At 41.3% G+C, this 14,590-nt stretch overlaps 1 protein-coding gene across 1 annotated transcript; it reads right to left on the bottom strand.

The window, feature by feature from the left end:
• Positions 1–657: 657 nt before the first annotated feature.
• On the bottom strand, positions 658–4,794 carry LOC123071492 (uncharacterized protein YnbD). Its single transcript, XM_044495071.1, has 3 exons — positions 4,586–4,794; positions 3,653–4,222; positions 658–1,253 (listed from the first exon to the last, which is right to left on the bottom strand). Exons 2-3 carry the CDS (start codon positions 4,194–4,196, stop codon positions 1,018–1,020), a joined length of 780 nt encoding a protein of 259 aa, XP_044351006.1. The 5' UTR covers positions 4,197–4,222; positions 4,586–4,794; the 3' UTR covers positions 658–1,017.
• Between the last annotated feature and the right edge of the window lie 9,796 nt (positions 4,795–14,590).

Genomic DNA, 14,590 nt, shown 5'->3' with positions numbered 1-14,590 from the left:
ATCTGAATCCGCCGATGAAAATGTGCCACCGAAAATCAACAACAATGCCAGGACAAGTCAGTGGTACTGTAGAAACAATCAGCAAATTGTTGAGCAAAAGAAACCATGAAAGAAGCAGTAACATCTAAGAGCGATGTTAAGCAACACATGTCGAAACAGCGCAAGGAACCTTGCATGAATAAAACAATAAACAGAAGATGGAGGTTCACACCTGATAAACAGATGTAAAAAAAACAACTCTGGATGCTCCATCAATACCAGACCATCAGCTCCATCATGGCATCAAGCCGGAACTGTTGTCAGGCGTGAAACTTGCCATCAGATGAAGATCATTCCAACCATGCAGCTCAGAATTCAATCTCTAACTCGAAAGCCGCTCATTAACAAGGACAGACAGATGGTTAAAAGGATGAAAAACCAGGTGAGCATACAAAAAATATCAGAACGAGCACACTTCAGCATAACCTCAATCGAAGAATACCAAAATGAGTACACTTCAGCATAACCTCAATCAACATAGGTAAGTCAGGAAACTTCAAAACAAGACAATTTTGACATAATGAAATGGTTACACGACAGGCTGGTACTGTGGTACAGCACAAGAAAGCTATGAATAGCTGAGCATTTACTTGAACCAAACGAGGAGTACCTAGCAGAGATATTAAATGCATGGTACTGCCTTAAAAATGCAAGGTACAGATGAGAGACATACTACACTCCGTTATAAATGACAATCTAGCAGGCTAGCAGTGACCTCTATTTTAAGAAAGAAAATCCCACAAAACGATTTGTCTTGAAAGCATTCAATGACCCCAAGGATCACTGCACAGTATGCATAAAAAGAGCAACATTGTAAGCCACAGTAATAGAATACCCACGTATCCATACAACATAATCGAGGACAGTAACTTAGACAACGAAATGCCTTGGACATTTACTAGGACAACAGTAGATAACACCAAAGCATGAAGTCTTCTCAAGTATCACAGTTACTGAACAAGTCCGTGTCTCGCAAGTTCAATGCTTTTTCCGGGTGTAGTCCGAAAGAATCACAGAACTCACATCGGATTCCCCACTTCCTTTTGAGGGAGAAAGCAAGTGTTTCGACCATTCCTCTAAGCTTTTGCGATGAAGAGTGTTCATGCTGATAGAAGGCCGCTTCTCGCGGATCATTTGCTCAGCAGCTTTCCAATCGTCAGCTAATCCCAGTGCGACTAGAAGTGCACACATCACGCAGACACTTCTGCCATGGCCTGTTACAATTTATCAAAGCACTTAGATGACGAGCTGTTAAGAGCTTAATGCACCAGGAAAGGAAACTTTGCTCTCTGTAATGGTTAATGGCATGCCTCAGATAGATAGAGTACTAGAGTAGCTTATCACATGGATTAGGCTGTTTGGATCCTGCCTTACATCAACCTAATAGCTAGTTTACAGGCTACTTCACTGATGCTCTTTTGCTTGACTAGATGGAGAAAAATGTGAAGGGAAGAAAGAAATATTACTTCCTAGTTGTGAAGAGGACAAAAGCAACCATCATACAGCTTGATGCTTAGCAGTTAACCCTTGATCCCACATGACCATGTCCTACATCATTTCTACCTTCCATATAGAAAAATGCCAAAACTGTAATGCATAATTTGACCTCGAATATTTCTGTCTGTTTACCTAGAAAGCACCGACACGGCAAAAGTCGCTGTATCCCCATATAATGCGTGTGCAACACGGGGCGCGGAGAGGTTGGGACACGTGTGTCACGGAGTATCCCGTAATTTCCGGTAAAAAAAAAAGAAAATACACCGACACTGTTTAAACAAGTGGGATACGCCGGGGACACGAGAAGGTCCAGTCAGCCCATATACTAACCCTAACAGGCATCAATTGAGCAGCCCATCTCCTGTTCTCCACTCGAGTCCACATTCCTGCGACTGCACCACCGCCGGCGCCTCTAACATGTGGAATCTCCGGCCAGCTTTCCTCGCAGCAGCAAAGTACGGGCACGTCTTCCCCTCATCTCTCCCCTCTCCTTCCCCCTTCTTGCCGTTCTTGCCTGCAGCTGGTGCCGGCTGTCTTGTGCTCTTGTTACTGCTGGTGTTGAGTTCTTGCTGGCTAGGGAGCATGGCATCTGGGGGCCGCAGCACGGCAGTGGGTGACAGTGAAGAGGCCTAGTATTCCAGATCCTAAATATCCTATGTGGGCTTATGTTGTAATACTAGCATATGGTGTATTTTGCAAGTTGGGAAGACCTCAGTATGAGGAAATTGACGATCATTCGAGGATTTTAAAAAGGGAGGAAATAGAGGAATCTCCAGCCACCTTTCCTCTCAGCAGCAAGGCACGGGTACAGCCTCCCCTCACCTCGCCCCCCTGCCGTTCTTGCCTGCCGCAGCTTGCTGTCTTGTGGCTGCTGGTGCTGGCCTCTTGCTGGCTACCAAGCATGGCATCTGGGGGCAGCGGCACGGCAGTGGGTGACAGTGAAGAGGTCTGGTATTCCAAATCCTAAATATCCTTTGTGGGCTTATGTTCTAATACTAGCATATGGTGTATTTCGCAAGTTGGAAGGACCTCAGTATGAGGAAATTGAGGATCATTCAGTTCAATCATTCAAGGACTTGAAAAGGGAGGCATGGAGGCAACAAATGGGGTAGTATTTTGTTCACATCTCATTATCTTTCTGTTTCTATTACATCATTTTTTTAATATATACATGCTGTATCCCGGTATGGCTGTTTTTGGAAAATGGCGTATTCCGTGTCCCCGTATGCGTATCCCCATGTCCGTGTCCCCGTATCGGTGCTTTTTAAACAATATAACTATCAAGATATAAGGTAACTTAAACCTGAGTATTGGACGGCTGCAAACCTTCTATAACTATTGTACTAACCTAGGCTTATTCAAATGGGCATGTTATTGGGACTAAGAGCTCAATACACACAACTTTGTATTCATAACTCAATTGTACAAACCGCTGTAAGCTTATAATTAATATGAGCTAAACAAACAAATTAATTGGCCACACAGCTCCTGCTTAAGCTTCATTTTCAGTCCTAAGCCTAAACCAGGCCAAACGGGCTCTTGAGACAATAGATGACATTACAATTACATTTGTAATGTTTGTTATGTATGCGCAAACCTTGTAGTCGCGCATATGGGTATATCTTGACCTCTATATGATGGCAATTTACTGAAGATTGTCATATATTAAATTTAGCCTATAATGTATGAAATGCAGTTTAACTTTGATAGATACGGGAAGATAAATTATATATGCTAGAATAACCACGGACATCTTGCAGACGCGCATATGGGTATATCTTGACCCATATATGATGGCAATTAGTGAAGATTGTTATATGTCATTAAATTTATCCTGTAATGTATGAGAGGCAGTTTAATTTTGATAGATAACGAAAGATAAATCAGAAATGCTAAGAATAACCACAGGACAGAAAATGCACATCTGCACACCTAAAATACAGCTCAACAGTTTATCCACCTCAAGGCAGTAGATGTGTCTACTCTATCAACAAATATCTAATATAAGTAGTAAGCTGCATAAGTGAATTCAGATAGACGACCACTATTATTATCAAAACATAATTAAACACAAGGCTGTTATTAAATCTAGAAAGAAAAACAGATAAAAACTTACCATAGGCACAGTGGACATACACAGGTTTGTTCTGTGACCGCTTTCTCACGGCCCACCGCACAGCTGACTCAATCTGTGGTGGCTGAGGCGCCCTTGTATCCCATGTAGCGACACACAAATATGAATTCTCGGATATAGTTGAGCTTCTTGGCAGCTCGCAAGTGCAATCGATGACTGCGGGTTCACCAGGTGGCAGGCGTTCAACTGAAGAAGGCCAGCCTCCAACATAAACTCCGTCTGCTATCTCGGTGTACAAGGGCTCATTTTTCACAAACCTCCGCAAAAGCACAAACAGATGGATGAAAAAGAGAAAGGGCGAGAACATGACCCATGACCATAGGGGAAAGCTTCCATTGGATGCCTTGCCGAGGAGCAATGGGAGGTCGACCGACGGATGGGAAGCAATGGAGATAAGCACGGCAATCAGGCAGGTGTATATGAGGGGCAGTGAGAGCACTTTCATGCCCTGTCCATGAACGAAATACGCTGCGGTGAGCAAGACAGCTGCCTTCAGTCCAATCAACCGGGATATCCCCCAACCCATCTTCGCAAGCCTTCAACTGATGAACCCTGACATCAAAGATACAATATCAACAAACCTGAATCGGGAGGGATAGTACCCAGTTCCAGCTAAGAGGAAGCTACGCCTTTACGGTTCGAACAAGTCAAATTGCTGCGCACAAAGCGATACTGTACTAATTAGTTGCAATCGAGAAACCCTCCCCCCGGCACTATCACGCGTACACCGAGCAATTGCAGTGTTCTGCCTACTCCTCGGTTAGCTATGGTACTTTTTCTTGGCGCTTGCGCATCGGGAAATATCCTATCCATCGCCCCGGCTTCAACAGCAAGCTACGCCGTAGATCCTATGTAGCGATCTGAACAGGGAGCAATATACCGAGAAACGGTGGGGAACGGATCGGGGGGTCTCACTCTGATCCCAGCAGCGGCGGGGGGTGTAGGGATCGCGACGGCCGACGGGAGACGGTGCCCGGCCCTTCTGGCCTCGGCCGACGGGAAGAAAGATGGAGAGGAGCGGAGCAGTGACGCGGCGGTCTGGGTTGGGGATTCTCCTTTTTTTGTTTTTTGAGATCGGGTTAGGGATTTTCCACCAAAGCACACAACGAACGCGTCTGCGAACCAGGGGCCATGGCCCGGGCTGGATGCTCAAACGTAAAACTGCAGTTTCGTTCTCGTCTGCATTCGCGTGGGCCTAGCCCAGGTTCCTACAGTAGATTAGAATTTGGACACCGAAGGGGAGCGGATCTGCCCGAAAGGTCGCAACCTGTTAGTTTTCTTTTTTTTTATAGATTCGTTTATTCAAAATGATTTATCTTTTAAACTATGCGTCTAAATCTTGAACCTTTTTTGAGAGGCATGGCTCTTGAAGAAGCAAATTGGTGTGCCTCCACGAGAAGTAAATTTATGACTATCGCAGAAGGAAATAAAAAGAAAACATATTTTCTTTTCTTTTCTTTTCATAGGCACGATTATGCCTCTCACGAAAACAAATTTGTGTTTATCGTAGAAGAAAAGAAAGCGTTTTTTGCATAATTCTTTATACCGAATTTTCTATCCAACTAAGTAAACCCACAAAAACAAAAAAACAATCTAAAAGTCGGAAACACATACTCCCTCCGTTCCTAAATACTTGTCTTTCTAGAGATTTCAAAAAGTGACTACATACGGAGGAAAATGAGTGAATCTACACTCTAAAATATGTCTATGTACATCCGTATGTGGTAGTCTATTTGAAATATCTAGAAAGACAACTATTTAGGAACGGAGGGAGTACAAAAAAATTCAGAGGGAGCGTCAAGCATGCGACAGGTGGCAGCTGAGAGTGCGCCAAGGGGCATGCTCCTAGCCCACCAAAAGTGACACTTGCGGGGACTCCTTAAGAGTACTTCCTAATTAGTTGCTCTCGAATCCGTGGGATCCTATTTGCTGCCCGCGGGCGCAAACAGAAGTGGCTTCGTTGAAGCCGCCCGCGGTGGCCCAATTAACTGTTTTAGTTCATTGGTGTTTCCTTAGTTGTTTCCTATGGGTCTTATTTCATTTTTCTTCTATCCTTTTTCCTTCTCGGTTTTTCACTGCTTTGTCGGTTTTTAGTTCATTTGTTCCACTTTATGTTTATTTTATGTTTTCTCATATTTTTTATGTTTCTTTTATTCTTCTTTTTTTGCTTCTCTTTTTTTCGTATCTATATAAAATTTCACCTTGTATTACAAAAATCTTCATCCTATGTTAATAGAATGTTTACCATATATTATGGAAAGGTTCACCATGCGTTATAAAAATGTTCATCATATACTAAGAAATTGTTCAAGCTATATGTACAAATTGCTCATTTGTGTATTTGAAATTTGTTCATCGTATATTAAGAAAATGTTCGTTGTGTATTTGAAATTTGTTCACCATTTTTTACAACTTTTCTACTGTTTTCTAAAAAAAATTCAATGTATATTACAAATGTTCTATGTGTATTAAAAAAATTCTGCGTATATATTCATAAATTATTTGAAATAAAAACCAAGTAAAAAACCGTGATGCTAGGTTAACCGGATGTACAATTTTGTCCGCCAGCTTACCAGGTCGCGGTCTATATAGCGCCAGTGCACTTCACTCGTCCGCTTCCCTCGCTAACTCGTCTTGCTCACGCACTGTTGACAGCAAGCGTTGACCACTGAAAGCTTGGGAAGCTTCTGTACGCTTCTGGCCGGTTTCTTTTGACGTGGCCATTTTGTGAATATTAGCCTGTACCGATCGAAAGCTTTCAGAAGCTTCCCAAAACTGGCTTGGAAAGTTTCTTGAAGATTCATCAAACCCGATTGAACTTCCCTGCTTCATAGCTCACATGGGCCCGCCCATTCGGATCGAGGGTGTGCGCTGGTTTGCCAAACCTACAAAAACCGGCGCCTAAGGCGCCATATAGGAAATCCCCCGAACCCAAGTGCCAAATAGAGGCTAATCTGTACGCGGGGCACACCTCTAACCGAAATGAGCTGACCCATTTTGCGTAGTTGAAGTAGTATGGTTCTTCCCGCGTTTTTTTCCTGGACAATTTTGTATTCAATCTATTTTTAGGCTTGTTTTTTAATCTTTTTTCTTTATATTTTTCCTTTCGTTTAATTTTAATTTTCATGAATATTTTTCTTTCTTGGATTCATGAAATTTTCTTAAATTTATAAACCTTTTCTAAATTCGTGATTTTATTAAAACTATATGAACATTTTCAATATTAGTTTTTCCCACATTTGTGAAACTTCTTAAATTCGTGAACTTCCGTCAAATTCAAATATTTTTCAATTTTGTGAACATTTTTTTTAATTTATGAACTTTTTTCAACTTCAGGAAATCTATGACCTTTTTAATCCATGATTTTCTTTTTCAAAATCGTGCACTTTTCTCAAATTTGTGAACTTTTTTTAATTTCACAAAGTCCATGAACATTTTTCAAACTCAACTTTTTTCTCAAATTTATGAACTTTAAAAAAAATGAACTGTTTCCAGTTTTGCGAATCCACGAGCTTTTACAAATCCATGAACATTTTCCATACTGTATAATTTTCTTAAACTCGTGAATTTCTGTAACATTCCAAAATTCATTATGAATTAAAATAGGATTAATTTAAAACATGCATGTGTTGCTTCTTATTAGTTAATTTTGGCTAGAAACTCTTGAGGTTAAATGATATTCAAATCGAGAGCAAATAAAAGGACTTTTCCAATTATTCATTTGGATCTTATTTTGGGTTTGATTTTTTTAGAATATTACCAATCCAAATATGCAAGAGAATGGCATCACTTCCTCAAATTGTAAATTGGTGAACAATTGGATATTCTTTTATTTGGATTGCATTATTTAAATAAATGCAGCTCAAATAATGAAACGAGAGAAGGTGACATGACTCCTTTAATATAAAATATTTGGAAATGTTTTAAATGTTATTTGGATATTTCTATGGAGTTTAAAATTATTTTAGGGAATAATTATAAAGGCCAAAATAAATTTATGTGTTATTTTATTTCGTTTTCATACAAAAAAAGTTCAATGAGCTCTATATAACTATATAATTGAATGCATTTTCTGGAAAAAAAATTATAATGTGATTTGGACAGGTATTTGAGCCAAATCCTTTTTTGATATTTAAATAATAGCAAAAGCTATTTCAACTAACCCAGTCATTTGGCCTAGCAAGCTGCCAGCGCCTCACTCTGTGCATTTGAAAACCGAACTAAAAAACCATACCGAAAATAAACCGAACCGAACCGATTTTATGGTTTTTATGGTTTTTGGTTTCGGTATGGTATGAACTTTTCATACCGATTTGAACTTTGGTTTTTATGGTATATACCGAAAAACCTAACGGTTAACCGAATAAACCGAAGTAAGAAATAAATTTATATTTCTTGAGATGAACAACCATAACAGTTGTCATTTTTGTTGTACATGAGTTAAATTCACTACTAAGCGTGTAATTTTTTCTTGTAAAATAGTCATTTTCTCCTTTTAAAATGCTAAGCACGTCCATAACCATCAACAGATGAATCAAAGCATTCATATATACTTATATATGTAGTCATATACTATTTGTGTAAAATAGTATGTGCTTTGAGTCATATATTTGCAAATTATTAATACGTTATTTTTAAATTCGCGTCAACTTTGATTTTTATGGTATATACCGAAACCATACTGAAATAATTTGGTATATACCGAAACTGAACCGTATTTTATGTTTATACTGTATTTACCAAAATATTAATACTGTACAAACCGAAAAACCGTATAAACCAAACCATGTAAACCGAATAAACCGAATGCAAAGGGTGAGGCAGCGCCCATCCGCTAATTGTCGCTCACACATAGCACAACACTGCAGTAGTAGTAGGCTAGCGCAACAAGCAACCCACCCCGCTTTTTCTTTTTCTTTTCTTTCTTGTTCCTATGTGCCGTCGACAGTTGGGCCCCACCCAATTGTCTTCAACCTCGAGTCGGACTTCTATTCCCGCAGGACTCATGCACGCGTATCCCATACTATCCCATCTGATTCGTCCACTATCAAACATTTGAACGCGTCCGTGCATCCCCGCACACTCCCACGACGCCCCTCGAATTCCTCTCCCAATTCAGAACCGCACCCATCCAATTTGAGCTTGGAACCGAGCGAACGAAGCTCATAGATCTCCGCCGCTTGCAGCTACTCTGGTGCTCAATTCCACTGTCTCGGGTACCCCTACCCCTCTCAACGCATTACATCTTCTCAGATTTGATCGCCCGAACCTTCCTCAACTCGTAATTCGTCCATAGACATGCCAAATCAAGCCACGGAAGTACTCGATCTCACCGGAGCAAACCATCGCCGCAACATCCGTCACTACAAGACGCACATGAGAACCCCGTGGATGCCTTCGAGTGATCCTCACTGATACGCATCCATCAAAATGATCCCCGAGCCTCGCGGATCACGGAAGCCGATGCTATCATTTACCTGAGCGGCTCCACCGCCGTGTTCTTCCTCCCCGGCAAAGTTTTCCGTGAGAAAACCTTTCCTCGACACCAAGGACGTGGCACAACAATTGTCGTCCATCCTCATTAAAATCACAAGGCTCTTGTTTAATCTAGAGTGAACCGGTACCATCTGCTCATGTATTGCCACTGATTACATCCAGTGCAGCTGCGGTTCCAGAAACGCTACCACAACAAAGTTTTTGCACGCATTCAATGCAAAATTTCTTTTAGCTATTCCAAATTTGAGCATTTCAAAGTTGAATTCAAACCTCTTTTTGATCACAACTTGTGAACCATCTATCCAACTCAATTGATTCCTTTTGCGTCAGAACACTTGTATCATACACTTGCTATTTATGTCTTGTATACTCCAAATTCAAATACTTCTAACCTATCTGAATTTAAATTTTATTTCGCTATAACTTGAGTTGTAATGCTCTGTTTCAATTAGTTCTTTTGGCAAATGAATTATAATGTCATATGCAATTTGCTAAACAACATGTGTTTTGTTTTCCATATACTTTTGGTCCTTTTCCATACTATCTCCAATACCTTATATAGCCATAGTCTTCTTCGGTTAACTCTTTTTGAGTTGATTACTTCACCATCGCCTTATAGCGCCATAAAGGCCCAATAATATATTAAGCATGTTTAAGTTGTTGTTGCTTAACCTTGACATATTTGTTTTGTTGTTCTTTTGATTCTTATGTATGGCATGGTTATTGATTTGGATTATTTCGTTAATGATAGATCGGTTGGAGCGTGCATAATAGAATTATCAGGAATTGTGAGTGCAAAGTACTTCATCAAACGTACCAAGCAAGTACTCCATCTTACTATTTTTCTATGCGTGTAGTTCTTTATCACCATATGATATTATGCATGTGTTGGAATATTATGGTAGTATGCTATTGCTATCGAGATTCAGCTTAGTATAGCCCTATGTATATCGTGGTAGTTGTATTCTTGCTATGCTAGGTAGACGGGGATTGGTCGTGTATTCACTAAGATTATCTGAGGATTATATAATGATTGAGTAGTAACTAAAGGTATAATCCATCTCTGGATAGAAGTGGTATTGCTTGGTGGTCGACAGAGTGTTAGCGTCACGGGGACTTGCATCTTTTCTAAGGGTAGGCCATGGGAACACGCACGCCCAGGTTCAAAAAGATCAGACAGACTTAGTGAGTAGCAGCTTCCATGTGCAACCACTAGCTATAAGGGCTCTAGCTTATTACTTGAGTAGGTTGTGGGAGCCACACATAGGCAAAGCTAGTAGCTGTAAATTTTGAGTAGGTGTATCGACCGCTAGTGGGTGGGGGTGAATGAAAGACTTCGTCTCAATCTTCGGGTTGAGTCTAGTGGGTAAAATCGGACCATAATTAGCCGTGCCCCCGATTATGGACTAATGTCTATTCAAGATAAATATTTTAGGATGTTCAATGATTGGAGTGGCAAGGACTAGAGATGTGGACTTGCCAGTACATTCAAAAATGCAACTAATCCCCAAGATATTGCTTCACTTCGGTCTCATTGAGATGATGCAATTGATACGTCTCCAATGTATGTATAATTTTTTATTGCTCCATGCTATTATATTATCCACCTTGGATGTTTTATATGCATTATAATGCTATTTTATCTCTTTTTTGGGACTAACCTATTAACCTAGTGCCAAGTGCCAATTGTTGTTTTTCCTTGTTTTTGACTTCATAGAAAATCAATATCAAACGGAGTCCAATTGGAACGAAACTTTTTGAGGATTTTTCTTGGACCACAAGACACCCAGGAACCTTTGGGAGGAGGTAAGGGGGGACACTGATTCACGACAAGCTCGGAGGGTGCACCCTAGGGGGGCACTGATGTCTGCTAGAACTACGTCGATATTTCCCCAAAGAGGAAGGGATGATGCAGTATAGCGACGATAGGTATTTCCCTCAGTGATGAGATCAAGGTTATCGAACCAGTAGGAGAACCTCCTCACACCATGTAAACAATACCTGCACACAAATAACAAATACTCACAACCCGACGTGTTAAAGGGTTGTCAATCCCTTCCGGGTACGGCGCCTCAAGATAGGCAAATAACATGAGGTAAAAGTGGTAGATAGGATAAATAGATCGTGGAACAAATAAATTGCAGCAAGGTATTTTTGTATTTTGGTTTAATAGATATGAAAATAAATGCAAGGGAAAATAGATCGCAAAGGCAAATGTGATGAAAAGAGACCCGGGGGCCGTAGGTTTCACTAGTGGCTTCTCTCGAGAAAAATAGCAAACGGTGGGAAAACAATTACTGTTGGGCAATTGATAGAACTTCAAATAATCATGATGATATTCAGGCAATGATCATTGTATAGGCATCACGTCCAAGATTAGTAGACCGACTCCTGCCTGAATCTACTACTATTACTCCACACATCGACCGCTATCCAGCATGCATCTAGTGTATTAAGTTCATGAGAAAACGGTGTAATACAATAAGAACGATGACATGATGTAGACGAGATCCGTTTATCTATTGCGGAGATATAGATCTCATCTTGTTATCCTTAGTAGCAACAAAACATATGTGTCGGTTCCCCTTCTATCACTGGGATCAAGCACCGTAAGATCGAACCCACTACAAAGCACCTCTTTCCATTGCAAGATAAATAGATCAAGCTGGCCAAACAAAACCCAAATATCGGAGAAGAAATACGAGGCTATAAGCGATCATGCATATAAGAGAACAAAGAAGACTCAAATAACTTTCATGGATAAAAACATAGATTTGATCATAAACTCAAAGTTCATCGGATCCCAACAAACACACCGCAAAAGGACTTACATCATATGGATCTCCAAGAGACCATTGTATTGATAATCAAGAGAGAAAGAGAGAGAGAGAGAGAGAGAGAGAGAGAGGAAGAGGAAGCCATCTAGCTACTAACTATGGACCCGTAGGTCTACAAAGAACTACTCACGCATCATAGGAGAGGCACCAATGGAAGTGGTGAACTCCTCCATGACGGTGTCTAGATTGGTTCTAGTGGTTCTGGACTCTAAGGCGGCTGGAATTGATTTTTGTCGACTCCCCTAGGGTTTCTGGAATATTTGGGTATTTATAGATCAAAGAGGCGGTTCAGGGGGCACCCGAGGTGGGCCTCCTGGCGCGCCTTGGTGGGTGCTGCTCCCCTCGAGAAGCCCCCCAGGTGCTTTGTTGGCCCACTGGCTTTCTTCTGGCCCAAAAAAAAAATCTTCCAAGAGTTTCGTTGCGTTTGGACTCTGTTTGATATTGATTTCCTGTGATGTAAAAAACATGCAGAAAACAGCAACTGGCACTGGGCACTATTTCAATAGGTTAGTACCAAAAAATGATATAAAATGACTATAAAATGATTGTAAAACATCCAAGAATGATAATATAACAACATGGAACAATAAAAAATTATAGATACGTTGGAGACGTATCAGCATCCCCAAGCTTAATTCCTGCTCGTCCTCGAGTAGGTAAATGATAAAATTAGAATTTTTGATGTGGAATGCTGCCTAACATGTTCATCATATTTCTTTTCTTTATAGCGTGGACATATGTACTTTTATATGATTCAAAGCAATAGTCTAGTTTTGACATGAAGACTTTAATACTCAAGCATACCAACAAGCAACCATGTCTTTCAAAATATCAACACTAAAGCAAGTTATCCCTAGCCCATCATGCTCAATCATCGATCCATTCATGAAACGCACTCAAATATTAGCTACACCCAATGCTCAAATACAATCATAGTGCCTCTTAGTTGGTGCTTTATAAGAGAAGATGGAGACTCAAATTCAAAAATAAAAATTGCATAAGTAAAAGAAAGGCCCTTCGCAGAGGGAAGTAGGGATTTGTAGAGGTGCCAGATCTCAAAGCTTAAATTGAGAGATAAAAATTATTTTTGAGAGGCATACTTTTACCACCAACGAAAACGACCTGGAGCATCCCAACACTTTCCATGCTAGATACATCATAGGTGGTTCCCAAAAAGAAAATAAAGTTTATTCCTTTTTCCACCATAACTTTCACTTTCCATGGCTAACCGTATCCACGGGTGCCCTCCAGACCAACACTTTACAAGGAATTTATTATTTGACAACATAAAGTAAATTCATTATTCATTTCGGGACTAGGCATCCCTAGTACCTTTGCCATACTCTCGTGCAATGACAAGTGAATAAACACTCATCGTGAGAAGAACACATCTAGAATGGAAAATATTGGCTACCCTTTACCGCTTCGCGAGTGTAGAGCACACAAAAGAGAATTTATTTTGAACATTAGAGATGGCACATGCAAATTTGCTTAGAACGACATAGAAATACCGCATATAGGTAGGTATAGTGGACTCATATGGCAAAACTAGTTTAAAGGGTTTTGGATGCACAAGTAGTGATCATACTTGGTGCAAAATGAAGGCTAGCAAAAAGATTGAGAAGCAACCAACCAAAAAGCGAAAAATCTCGTACCCAGGCATCACTACAAAAAAAAGACACATCCGTGACATTTTGGGCCGAACGAATTTTTTTTGTCATACATATGACACTTCTATGACGATAATTGTGACAAAACCCGGTATCATCATAGATGTGGTGGGGTCCTACTTCTATGACAAAAAATCATGACAGAAAATGGGCTTTTCGTCCTGGGCGGGCCGAAGACGTAGCTGCATGACATTCTTTGGGCCGTCCATGACAGAAAAAACCGTGGTAGAAGCGAGGGGGAGGAAAATTTCGGGGAGTTCCCGGTTACGATGGGAGGTCGGGGGCCGAGCGATGCACGTTTCTCTCGTACACGTGCGAGGCGTTGGCTCTAACTGAACCCGAGCGAGGCGTTGGGCTCTAACTGAACCCGAGCGACTGCACTATAGGCTACGCGTTACTGAACCCGAGCAATCAATCAATGGCTGTTAACTGAACCCGATCGAGCGATTCCTTCGCTACTGCTGCTAACTGAAGCCGATTGATTGGATGAACAATGGGTGTTGCAGGGGGGGTTGGATGAACAGTGAGCAGTGGCGTTGCCTCTGGATGAATAGGACCCCGTGGTGTGGTGGAGGGCTGGATAAACAGTAGACGATGGAGTGGTGCCCGTGGAGGGGTGGTTGAACAGGACCCCGTGGTGTGGAGGGCTGGATGAACAGTAGACGGTGGAGGGGTGGTTGAACAGTAGCCGGTGGAGTAGCGCGCGGTGGAGGCTGGATGAACAGGAGCCCGTGGAGGCTGGAGGAGGTCGACAGTAGCCCGTGGAGGCTGGAGGAGGTCGACGGTGGAGATGAACAGTATCCCGTGGAGTCCCGTTTTGCGGTACGCCACACCCCTCCCGATGAACAGGACCCCCGTTTCGACCGTAGCGCTCCAACACAATTCTGTTTCGTCCGTTTTGCGGTACGCCACACCCC

Source organism: Triticum aestivum, chromosome 3B, assembly GCF_018294505.1.
Source record: "Triticum aestivum cultivar Chinese Spring chromosome 3B, IWGSC CS RefSeq v2.1, whole genome shotgun sequence".
NCBI lineage: Eukaryota > Viridiplantae > Streptophyta > Magnoliopsida > Poales > Poaceae > Triticum > Triticum aestivum.
The sequence above is the reverse complement of the archived record's forward strand: the minus strand, read 5'-3'. Positions and strand labels throughout refer to the sequence as shown.